Source organism: Rattus norvegicus, chromosome X (genome assembly GCF_036323735.1).
Source record: "Rattus norvegicus strain BN/NHsdMcwi chromosome X, GRCr8, whole genome shotgun sequence".
Lineage (NCBI taxonomy): Eukaryota > Metazoa > Chordata > Mammalia > Rodentia > Muridae > Rattus > Rattus norvegicus.
Window position 1 is genome coordinate 139,381,030 of NC_086039.1, and position 12,983 is coordinate 139,394,012.

General features: G+C 41.5%; 1 protein-coding gene across 1 annotated transcript; it reads right to left on the reverse strand.

Moving 5' to 3' along the window:
• Positions 1-1,512: 1,512 nt before the first annotated feature.
• Positions 1,513-11,527, reverse strand: Ct45a9 (cancer/testis antigen family 45 member A9). The gene is made up of 5 exons (XM_039100380.2): positions 11,390-11,527; positions 6,015-6,170; positions 2,734-3,069; positions 2,276-2,369; positions 1,513-1,904 (listed from the first exon to the last, which is right to left on the reverse strand). Exons 2-5 carry the CDS (start codon positions 6,136-6,138, stop codon positions 1,820-1,822), a joined length of 639 nt encoding a protein of 212 aa, XP_038956308.1. The 5' UTR covers positions 6,139-6,170; positions 11,390-11,527; the 3' UTR covers positions 1,513-1,819.
• Between the last annotated feature and the right edge of the window lie 1,456 nt (positions 11,528-12,983).

The window sequence follows — 12,983 nt, forward strand, 5'->3', positions numbered from 1 at the left end:
CTGGCCAATTCAGCAGGACTACCTAGGCAGAAAGCCCCAGGGGTAGTCCTGCTTCTGCCATTGTAGCACCGGCATTATTGGTGTGAGCCACCATGCCTGGCTTTTTGTGTTGGTTCTGGGGATCTGAACGTTCATGTTTATACAGCAAGCACTTTACTCATAGAGCCATCTCTCCATCTCCTAGTGTCATTTCTTACCTCAAGCTTACATCCTAAAGTAGTCCTTAGGGATCTTGATCAGCGACATTTTGCATCATTCCTTTGCATGGTGGCATTCTTGTCACTGAATAGGAAATGGAGACCAATCCAGATATCCTGATAGCACGCTTGATAGACAGAACATGAGAAATCACTTCTGAACAAAACCAGGGCCCTTGTAATGAATGGCACTTCGGTGATCTCATGATCTAAGGCGTGTCAAGATAGTGCTTGTGAGATGAGCAAATACCCTCATCTTGGCTAAAAAAGTTAGAGAGGGGACACAGCAACAAGTTATGCATGCCATAGTAGAGAGAATTTACCTCAGGGTTGGATGCTACAGTGTTGAGCAAGAATCTGCTAGTTTGGAGTAAGGCCCAGAAAAATAAGGAAGTTTTTCTTGTCTAGCATCTGTGGCTTCAGGAATAGTTCCCTGTGTCCAGTTGATAAAGAAAACAAGAAAACAAATAAGCTAAAACAATCATGTGTGACTTTAATCACTGAAAACATGTAGGCAGCACCTATATTGGTTTCCTCACTGCTGCCTAACAAAGCACTCTCACCAACAGCTTAAAGCAACAAACTATGGAGTGTTGCCTGTGTTTCTAGCTTGGAGTACTGTCTGATTCAGATCAGTACGATCCAACTCCGCCTGCCACTCATGATATAACATTGAACTCATGTTTCATACCATGACAGGTTTGGACACTACTAGATCACCTTTGCAAGGAGATCCTACAATTAATTTGTTGGCATGGAAGTAGAAGTAAAAAGCTCATCAGGATGGAGACTACATCTTTCTCAACCAATCACCATAAGCAGGAGGATTCGTTAATTTCCGGAGTACAATCCTTGCTTACCAAATGATACTGGGATGCACTTCCAAGGCTAAGGAGGACAGTGTGAAGGGTGTGGAGTCCTTCTTTGTACTCTTGTACTTTGTCATGAGAGGTGATGGACATTTGCAGCAGCCCAATTCACTCAGGACATGGACTGGCTCAGGCCAGATGGTTAAGTAAAAACCCTTGAGACAGCTCACTACGTCAAACACCTGACCTGTTGAGGAGCTAACTCTGGACAAGGGGAATAAGAGAGGGTGGTCATACCGGGTGTGGCAGAAGCACACATTTTTAATCCCAACACTCAGGGGAGGCAGAGGCATGCAGATCTCTGTGAGTTCCAGGGCAGCCAGAGTTACACAGTGAGACCGACCTCAATGAGGCAAAATAAAAACAAACAAGGCAATGTTTTGGAAAGACAACAGTTCTAAATATCAGAGATGACACTTATGATCTGCTGCAAAATACATACTTGCCATGTTTTTTTAAGATTTATTTATTTATTTTATGTGAGCAGACCGTTGCTCTCTTCAGTCATGATTTTTACCCAAGGAGACAATAACAGCAGCCAGCACAGGGTGGGAAAATCAAAAAAGCAAGTAAGAAGTTGGGTGTAACCCTGACATTTATTGAGTAGTTTAAGACACTTGTCTCAGGGGTAATTATCTTAGCTAACACATGGTAGGAGGTCTCAGCATCCTTCTTCTACATTGTAATCACTCTGAGCTCTTTGCTGAATCTTGCTGACCACTGTAATGGCAGGATCACACTCTCAGGTGTACATCACTCAGCGCTGTTGAGAGACCTTTCTGACTTTAATTTTTCTAGCATCTTCTCGAGATACTGTATTAAATGACGTCTTTTAAACCTGAAAATAAATATACATATCATGTTAAAAATAAAAAAAAGATCCCCAAAGAACCTGTGCTATAGGAAGGGCAATGTGATGGAAAGAATGGGTTCACTCCATCTGGGGAAACAGCAAGTGTATCCCAGGTACGGCCGGTACTCAAGCCAATATGAAGGGTCAGTGTCAGCTCAATATTACAGTGACAAAGGAGCACTGAGTGGGCCCGGAAGGAAGTGTCAAACACAGGTGACATCAACCTAAGTGTCTATGTCCCCAGCCTTCACTATAAGGTGAGGGCCAGGGATTGAGAGACTCAAGGCAGGTGCCGCCCCACCCCTCACTGCAGTGACCCCACAGCTTGGAGGCATGCAGTCCCCCTGTGCACCCACCTTGCCGCCTCCTTGATGGAGAACTCAACAAACTGTATCCTGACTTCCAGAGGTCCTTGCACTTCTTCCAGGATCTCGAAAAGCCTTCCGTATTCTGAAGAGAGTATAAGAATGCTTGAGTCTTTCTTAGAGGTGAAATAGAAGTGGATGTGGGCAGATCGGTGTATTCCCCGGGAATATGCTTTTCTGGTCAAGGATGTTAATGGGTGGGCGTGTGTTCTAAATGCCTATGCAGATACTAATGTGATTCTTATGAGCAATAACCAGGTAACATTGCAGATGAAAGATGGGGTCTGCTGAGAGGTTTTAGTCCGAGTAAAAAGTGACTGTGCTAAATTATATAGAAAACCTTGCTTGTGGCAAAGGCTTTCTCTCAGGAGGTGGTTTCAGGTTATTCTAATCATACCACTAGAGACGCCTGCCTTGCTTCTGTTACTAACCATCCTTTGAGCACTTACGTCGTCCAAAGCGTCGGATTTCTGTCATCAGGGCACACTTTATTTCGTAATTGGTTACAGTTGGTTTCAGTGAGGACACATAGCGCCGAGCTTCTGATGAAGACAGTGCTGGAACACCGGCAGTGCCTGCGGAGCAGTCATTGCTAACTCTTGCCCCTGTAACAGTGCTGTCACCATCCTTGCAATGAAGAGAGTCTTCAGGCAAAGAATCTCGTGGACTGGGGAGAATGGCATCTCCTGCCATAGGCTTACACTGTTTTGGAGCACAATTTTGGGCACAGACTTTAGGATCACCCTCCATCATCTCCGCCTGGGTCTTCTGGCTGACAATAGCACCTGGAAAGCAAAGTAGTGAGGTGAGCTGTGACAGGGTGAGCTATAACAGGGGTGAGCTGGGACAGGGGTGAGCTCCATGGCTCCACTTGGGTACCCTTGTGCTCCTTGAGGTCTAAACTGATTTCAGAGGAGGAGTGTACACCAGAGAGAAATCTCAACCATGACAAACTGACCCCAGGACACAGCATATAAAACAAACATCTCCTACCTCATGGCTTCATGACCATATACACAAATTAATTGAACAGGATAAAGAAGAAATAACACAGAGAGCGTAATGTCATCTTGGTACACTTTACAAGTCTGAAAGATGAAGGTGTCACGAGAAATCCAAATGTAAGGAGCACACCTTCACTAAAAATGTGCATCTATAGGAGACTCATCTTCCGCTTATGTTCCAAGGCCAAGTCTTCTCCCTCTCCCTTTGTCATTTACTTACCACATTCTGTTGCACCCAGCACCTGTCAGGTGCTAGGGATCAACAGAAAATGTGGAAGACAGGAACTGCCCCTGCCCCTGTGGAAGTATGATGTCGTGGAGACATCAGAGAGGAATCATACACTAGGGTTCTCATATTGGTGAAGAAGTCAGTCAACAGACATGTGAGAGAAAACAGAAGACGGTGCTCACAGGGCTACCAGCTTGGCATTCCCTTCTGGGAGATGTCTTCTGAGCAAAACAGAAGAGGCAGAGGCAGCCTGTACAGATGTGAAGAAAAGAGCAGGGGAAGGGAACATAGGATCTGGGTAGTAAGCAACAAAGTATGAAGGTGACCACTGGGTCCCAGATAATTGTTGGTTGATAGGAGCGGGTGATGCAGAGCCTGAAAAACCATGTACAGAAGCCCAGTTGCATCTTGTGTGCTTGGGAATACAGGATGTGTTTGTGTGTTTGGTGGTTGTTTTCAGCATGAATGTGGCCACCTACACCTACTGATATCCTTACTGTGGCTGCGGGATGAGCAAGGTTATTAGGAAGTGGGTATAGGTGGAAAGGAGACTGAGCAGGACAACACTTACTTTTCTGCTCTGTGTGAATTAAATCACGGCAAGAATGAACAAGCATGAGAGATTGCAATGGCCCCATTTAGAAACTATTACCTGATTAGGTAAGACAAGAAAATAAAGACGGGGGAAAAAAATAACAAAGCTTCACCTATGAGAAGAAAACTAAAGCAGATTATGGAGAAGAGATATTCCAAGCAGTTGAGGCCTAGGGAATGGCTCTGTTATTAAGAATACTGGCTACCCTCCCAGGGGACACAGGTTCAAGTCCCAGCATTCACAAGGCAGCTCACAACAGCAGCAGCTCCAGGCCCAAGGAATCCCATGCCTTCTTCTGGCTTCTACATATGTAGGTAAAACACAACACACACACACACACAAATACACATACACAAACACACACATATACACACATACACATATGCACATATATACACATACACACAAACACACACACAAGCACTCATACACACACACATACACAAACACACACACATACACAAACACACACATACACACACATACATGCACATACACACATACATATACACACATACATACACATACATACAAACACACACACATACACATACACACACAACACAAACACACACATACATGCACATACACACATACATATACACACATACATACAAACACACACACATACACATACACACACAACACAAACACATACACATACACACGTACACACGTACACAAACATACACACAGATATACACACACAAACACACACATGCACACATATACACACACATACAAACACACACATACACATACACGCATACACACAAACACCCACACACATACACACAAACACACACATACACACACGTACACAAACATACACACACACAAATACAAACATATACACACACATACACACACATGCACACACACAGACATACAAACACAAACATACACATACACAATACAACACATACACAGACACAAACACACAAACACACATACACACATACACCCATACATATACACACATACACACAGATACATACACAGACACACATACACGCATACATACAGACAGACACAAACACACACACAACACAAACACACACATACATACACATACACACATACACCTACACCCACACATACACAGAGATACATATACACACATACACACACACATACACAGAGAAACATATACACACATACACACACACATACACAGAGATACATATACACACATACACATATACATACACACAGACACAAACACACACAGATGGACACAAACACACACACATACACACAGATACATACATATACACACATACGCACACAGACACAAATACACATATATACACATACACAAACACACACATACACAAACACACACACATACAGAAACACACACAAACACACAAACACACATACACAAACACACATACACAAACACACACAAATACACAAACACACACACATACACAAACACACACACAAACACACACATACACAAACACACAAACACACATACACACATACATACACATACACACACACATACACACACACACACACACACACACACACACAAATAAATCTCAGAAAGCTGTAGTGAATAAAGGTAGATGTCTACAGCAGCAGCTGCTGAGAAGGGAATTCCCGTGTCAGTGCAGACCTGGTCTGCACAGTTTTTGCAGGGTTGATGACACAGAAGACAGGAATCCACAGGACATTCTAATGAAGAGGAAAGGAGAGAAGAGGTGAAGGAGAAGCATAGCCCAGTGGAAGAGGTGTGACTCCTCTTAGAGTCTGTCTTACACTAGCTGCAAGGATCTGGTTTGAACCTGTTGTTCTCCCTGCAGCAACTCCTAATGCTTTCATCATTTCGCCTGTGTTTTCTTCAACTTGTAAACATGTCAGTATCTGTCCACCCAACAATGACATATTTACCTTCTCCCTTTGCCTCAGCAGAAGCTTCAGGAGATTTATTTGATACCATGTCCAGAGTGTAACTTTTCTTAGGTGGACTCATGGCTTCTCCTTCTCCAACAGGGCTAATTTTCCGTTTCAGCATGATATGATGTTTCTCTTTGTCAGCTTCTTATCCTAGAAAATAGTTATGAAAATAGAATACTATTTCCAGGCATGGTGGCACATGCCTTTGATTCCAGAGCTGGCAGGCAGAGGCAGGCAGATCTCTGTGAGTTTGAGGCCAGCCTGGTAGTAGACATAGTAGGCCCGGGTCCAGTATATGCAGGGCTACGTAGAACAAAAGAAAATGAACACAAAAGCTGCTCACATAAGATGGGGTGAGAAGTTTCCTTCAGTTGACTCCACCATGAGAAGAGTCAGGGAAACATAGAAATCCAAGAATTGTGAAAAAGCAGATGTGGCCGAACCTAAAAATACAAAAATATTTGAAATGACAAAGAATGCAATGATACAGTTTTAAAAATTATGGCCGAGCTTAAAATAAGAAACTGAAGAAAGAAGTGAAAGAATTCACGAAGTAGATGGGGGCAAAAGCAATTGAAATAGAGATCCTGGGGCGACAGAGCCAGACAGGAACCTTAGAAGGGCAAAGGTCAATGCATCAAACCAAACAACTAACAGAAAGCATCTGGGCCTCGCATAACAAAAAAACAAAAAAAAAAAAACCCTCCAGGAATTAAAGATTGAGGAATTATTACTTTCACATAGCAAAAAACAAAAACAAAAACAAAAAACAAAAAAACCAGGAAACAAAAACAACAAACAACAACAACAACAATCCCACAGCCATCATGACCCACAACTTTCAGGAATGCTGAGACATGATGAAGAGACCAATCCTGTGAACTTTTAGCTTAAAAGAAGGAACCAAGGTACAGCCTAAGCACATAAACTCTAGTACCTCTCCACGTCACCACACAGCTCTAATGAGGAAGGAGCAGAACAAAAGAAAAATACTGGAAGCCGTGTGACAATAGCTCCAGGTTAGGTACAAGGGCAGACTCATCAGAATCAAGAGACTTCTTCACAGAAGGGATGAGAACTGAAGATTGATCTATTTTAAACCCTCAAAGTCAGCGGATCAAGATGACTGTACCCAGTAGATTCACCCTTTAAAATCAGGAGAAAGAAAATATTTTCATGATAAGCTTGAACTAAAACAATTCATCATGAGTGAAGACCCTAAGGAAGGAATATTACACACAGAAGATGAAGATCCACAGCATCGTTGAGAGCTTGGGGAGGAAAGAAAGTCACTATAAAAATAGAAAGACAAACAGAAATCCGAAAAGTGGACAAACGTTTTTATCTCAGCGACCCCACAAAGCTTTAAAATGAACAGGGAAGTAATCAGTACGTACCTTGCGACCTGGTACGTATAAATGTTAACTCTTCAGAAATATGCGGTCTGGGGACTGAGGCGATGGCTCGTTGTGCAAACGGTCTGCTCAACAAGCACAAACGCCTTTGTTTCGATCTCTAAGACCTAGAAAATGTCCGGCGCAGTTGCAGTCGGCTGTAACTTGAGCGTCAGAAGTTGAAGTGGCAGAGGCAGGACTATCCCTGGGGCAATCTGACCAGCAGGTCTAGCCTGAACAGTGAGGTCCACGTCTGCTCAGAGACTCTGCCTTAAAACTAGTGGAGAAGGCACTAGGGGAAAACGCCTGACGTCATTCTCTGGCCGCCACAAGCACAGGAATGCATAGATGAATAGGCCCGCAGAAAAAACGCGTAATCATCAGAACTACGCAGACTTGAGAAATCTTAAAACATCAAAACAAAAACAAAAACAAAATTCAACTGTGTCTGGTCTCCAAGAAACTTATCTCATTGTCAAAGATCAAAAGATGAAAAGGCAAAGTAAGGACTATTTTGCATTCCCAGACAAACGGAATCTAAGAGGAAGCAAGGACACCAGTGCTCCTATCTGAATAAAAGCTGACTTCGAGGGCTGGAGAGATGGCTCAGTGGTTAAGAGCACCAACTGCTCTTCCAGAGGTCCTGAGTTCAAATCCCAGCAATCACATGGTGGCTCACAGCCATCTGTAATGGGATCCGATGCCCTCTTCTGGTGTGTCTGAAGATAGCCACAGTGTAATCATATACATAAAATAAATAAATCTTTAAAAAAAAAGCTGACTTCAAGATAAAAATTGTAAAAAGAGATAAAGAAGGGGACTGCACCTTAATAAATAGAACTGTTTTTCAAAATGATGAAACAATTGTAAACACCCACAGCAAATGTTGAGGTGTATCAACATTGCACTAAGGAATTAAACAAGAGACTTGCTCTTGGAGTAGTTTAGACCAATAGGGAGCCCAAACTTGAGCTCACCACTTCTCTCCTTGGGTCTTTCATCTGTCTGCAGTTTCTGTTCTACGGCCTGCCTGTTGCCTGACTACTGTGGGGAGGATGTTTGACTCTTCCTAACAAAGAGCTTTGATCTGTAATTAATAGCACAGAAAATATGGGATGGGAAAGGAATGGGTAATTGCTTTCTACAGAAATCTTTAACTGAGTTTCGCAATGGAAGAAGTTACTTTAGTGACCCATAATAGCACTCAAAACTACACAGAGATGTTATCAACCTATAGCCACATGGCACTTCTAACATTTACGGCATAGTTCTCCTATAAGGTTGCTTTTAACCTGTTAGCTGCTTTCAGGATATGATTCCCACAACATACACACACATATTATCCTTTTTCAGGGGCATGGGATCATACATAGTTTAATATTAAAGCTATGCATTTAGCTTAGGTAGTAAAAGCTGATTACATTGGAAATCCAGGGCATATAATGTTGGTCTCATTGCTTTCTTTTTTTTTTTTTTTTTTGGTTCTTTTTTTCGGAGCTGGGGACCGAACCCAGGGCCTTGCGCTTCCTAGGTAAGCGCTCTACCACTGAGCTAAATCCCCAGCCCCGTCTCATTGCTTTCTTAAAGTCAAATTAAACAGACTAAGTTCACACTAGAACAGCAGATTATATATGTAGTATATTATATTCTATTTTAATAAGATTATTATTAACTTGGTTGTAAGCGCTGGGAAAATATCACTTTCTCAAGGCAAGAAGTGTTTTCTGTAAAAACTATTCCCATTTTGGTGCAATTAATTTCATAGATAAAGAAGTACTGGGCAGGTACAAGAACAGTGTGTGTCCTCAGTACCATATTTTCAGTAGTTTACAGACCATCCAGACAAGGAAATCAACACAATTCAAAGGAAAACGGAACCAAATATTCTATCCACTAGCCATGAATATACACTTTTATCATCAGTCCATGGAAACTTTTCTAAAACATATCATATTTTATGTTGCAAAATAAGTCTTACTATATTAAAAAAAAAACAACTTGCAGGGCTGGAGAACTGACTGCTCTTCCAGAGGTCCTGAGTTCAATTTCCAGCAACCATATGGTGACTCGCAACCATATGGTGACTCACAACCATCTGTAATGGGATCTGATGCCCTCTTCCAGTGTATCTGAAGACAGCTACAGTGTATTCCTATACATAAAATAAATAAACAAATCTTTTTTATAAAAATATGTTTATTTCTATTTTCAGGAGAGATTGTGTCTCAAAGTATAATTCAACCAATGGGTCATATATATATATATATATATATATATATATATACATATACATATATTAGACTTTGAGGCATAATCTCTCCTGAAAATAGAAGTAAATATATATATGCATATATATATACACCAATAAATTTGAAAATCTAAAATTAATGGACACATTGGTAGACAAATAATGGTCCCTTTTTAAAAAAACTTATTTATCTATTATATATAAGTACACTGCCTTCATGCACACCAGAAGAGGGCATTAGATCCCATTTCTGATGGTTGCAAGCTACTATGTGGTTGCTGGGATTTGAACTCAGGACCTCTGGAAGAGCAGTCAGTGCTCTTAACCACTGAGCCATGTCTCTAGCCCTAAATAATGGTCCCTTAAGCCAACCTAAAGAGATGAATAACAAGCAATGAAAGTGAAGCAGTAAGGAAAGGTCTCCACCAAAGTAAAGCCAACACTCGCTGGATCCACAGTTGAATTCTACCAGATCTTGGAAGAGCTAACATCAGTGCCCTTTAAACTTTGACGTATAACCGAAAGGGAGGTAAGGATACCAGAACATTCCATGGACCTGCATCACCTAGATCACACAGAGTAAGAGAACAACAAAGGAAACCAAATTCCTCAACAAAATCTTTGCACACCTAACTTGACAACACATGAAAGTGATTATAAGCCATGAGTGTGCTGGGTTCTTTTAGGGACAGCAGCATGGCTCAGCTAATACAGAGTAAGTACTCATGGTGGTAGGAGAGAACAGACTCCCACAAGTTGTTCTCAGACTTTCACACATTCAATGTGGCTTCCAGTAAAGTAGCACTGTACAAATCTGAATTTAGAAATCAGTAGCTTTGCTAAACATCACTAACAAACAGAGTGAAAGCGAAGTCAAGGGTATGATTCCATTTTCAATGGCCTCCACAGATAGATACCTGAGAATAACCCTCCCCAAGCTTAACAGAGCTCTACTATGAAAACTAAAAAAGACTGCAAAAAGAAATGTAAGAAAACGCCAGAAGATGGAAAGATTTCTCACGTCCATGGATCAGTTGGAAGAGATCATATTGGTAATGTTACCACACTATGTTGTACAGGCTCCATCCAATCCCCATCAGACATTCAGTAATAATCTTCATAAAACTAAAAGACCTATAGAAATTGAGATAGTAGCCCAAAGAACACCAAATAGTAATCATAGCAATTCTGACGAAACAGGAGCAATCCAGGAGGCATCCCAACCCTTAAATTCCAATTTTACTACAGAACCATAGTGACGACAACAGGCTGTGTTGGCACCCGGGGGGTGAGAGAGAGACAGGGAGGGGAAGCAAGATGGGGGAGAAGAGGAAAAGATACAAAATCAGAGGGAAAAGGAGGAGAGAAAGGCATAATGAAATAGTAGAGAGGACCGAATACTCAGACCAATAAATTCAACTATTTCTCAATAAGGTGCCAAGATACATAATTTGGAGAAATGGAAGCTTCTTCATCAAGTGGATGTTTGACAAGCTGAGTATACTCATGGAGAAGACTCAAACTAGAAGGGAAGGCTGAAACTCAGAATGGCTTAAACTCTGACCTGCAATACCAAGATTGCTCCAGGCAAAGAGGAATAACACCTCTGGATACAGAGAGACAGTGACTTTTCAAAAGTGATCTCACTAAGACAGGAAAAAGAAAAAGAAATGGCAGATGGTGTTGGGTCCAGGTGCAAGGCTGTATAAGGCAAAGAACACAATTACCAGAGTGAAGAGACAGGTCACAAGCTGGCGTGGTGGATGACGACTGTAACTCAGAGACCGAGAGAAGGACTGCTACGAGTTTGAAGCCTGTCTGAGCCACAGAATGACATCCAGACTCAAAAGCAAAGCAAATAAAAGGAAAGACTATATAACCACGGGACCAGAGGAGGTAAAGTGGGAGGAGCAAAATATGAAAAACTTCACTTAGGTTTGAAAACCGAGATAAAATAAAATGTAATAAAATTTCCATGGAACAGAAAATCTGAATGTTTTACTATTTGGTAAGATTCATCGGGACAAAAATTGAAACCTTTGTATCCATAAGGCTTCTGGTAAGTGTTCATCATAACATTTGGGTGAAAAAAAATAAATTATTTCATAAAACATAAAAGAAAGACAGACAAGTTTCTAAGTCAGTTTGTGAAGTCAACAGAAACTGACTCAAGTTCATTAGAAGAAAACAAAATGTGAAACAATCTCTCCTAAAACAGAAACAAATACCTTCTTAAACAACTCTGTGTGTGTGTGTGTGTGTGTGTGTGTGTGTGTGTGTGTGTGTGTGTGTTTGCAGCTCACCAAGCTGCAAGCACAAAGGTCGGAGGACAGTTTGTAGATCCCACCAGGTGGGTTTCAGAGATACGAATCACCTTTACCCTCTAGCCATCTCACTAGCCCTGAGACAAACAAACAAATGATGATCAAGCAAGGGCGGGTGGAAAGCACGAGTATGTCATGGTAAAGACAAGACTATTTTTACAAGTCATTTTAAAGATGCCTTAAAGTTCAGATCCTCCTGGTAATCTCAAAGGATCAGCAACTGAGAACACAAGACAACTGCAGGAACCCATGGGAGTGTTTCTAGAAAAGACAAAGTAGCCCATGTTTTCTCTCCTAGGACAGTCTAGATTTAGGTTTCTGTCTACACAGCAGGAAGTGGCAGCAGGCCCATTAGGTGGAGGAAGTGCAGTAGCAGAGGGGGAAAGAGGGATAGTGGAGAACACATCGAGGAGAACCAGAGTTAAAAATACATGAGGGAAGTGACCTTGGTGACACCCACAGTCATGATGCAGGCCAACTTAACATTTAACAAATAATAAAATGTAGACAATGTATGGTGGTGCCTGCCTTTAATCTCAGCACTCAGGAGGCTCTCTGTGAGTTTGAAGTCAGCCTCATCTATAGAGAGAACCCCAAGACAGTCAGGATTACATAGAGAAATCATCTCACCCTCCCCAAATACCAAATAAATAAATAAATAAATAAATAAATAAATAAATAAATAAATATCACAGCCTGTCTGCAAAACAAACAAAAACCCTACTCTATGACAATGTCAAAATTCACTTAAAAATAGCAAGCATTTTTTGCCCCAAATCTTCAAACAAGGCAAGGATGACAAAATGTTAAGCATCCTGACACTGTGGCCAACCAGGGAAATGGGAAAGCACAAAGACTAGAGAGGGACAAAAGCAAGAGTCATTACTTACAGGTGACATTTCTATATGGAGAGAGCATGTATAATGGTATAAAGCCAGGGGCTGAAGAGATCACTCTGCTGTAAAGAGCATACACTGCTCTTCCTGAGGACCCAAGT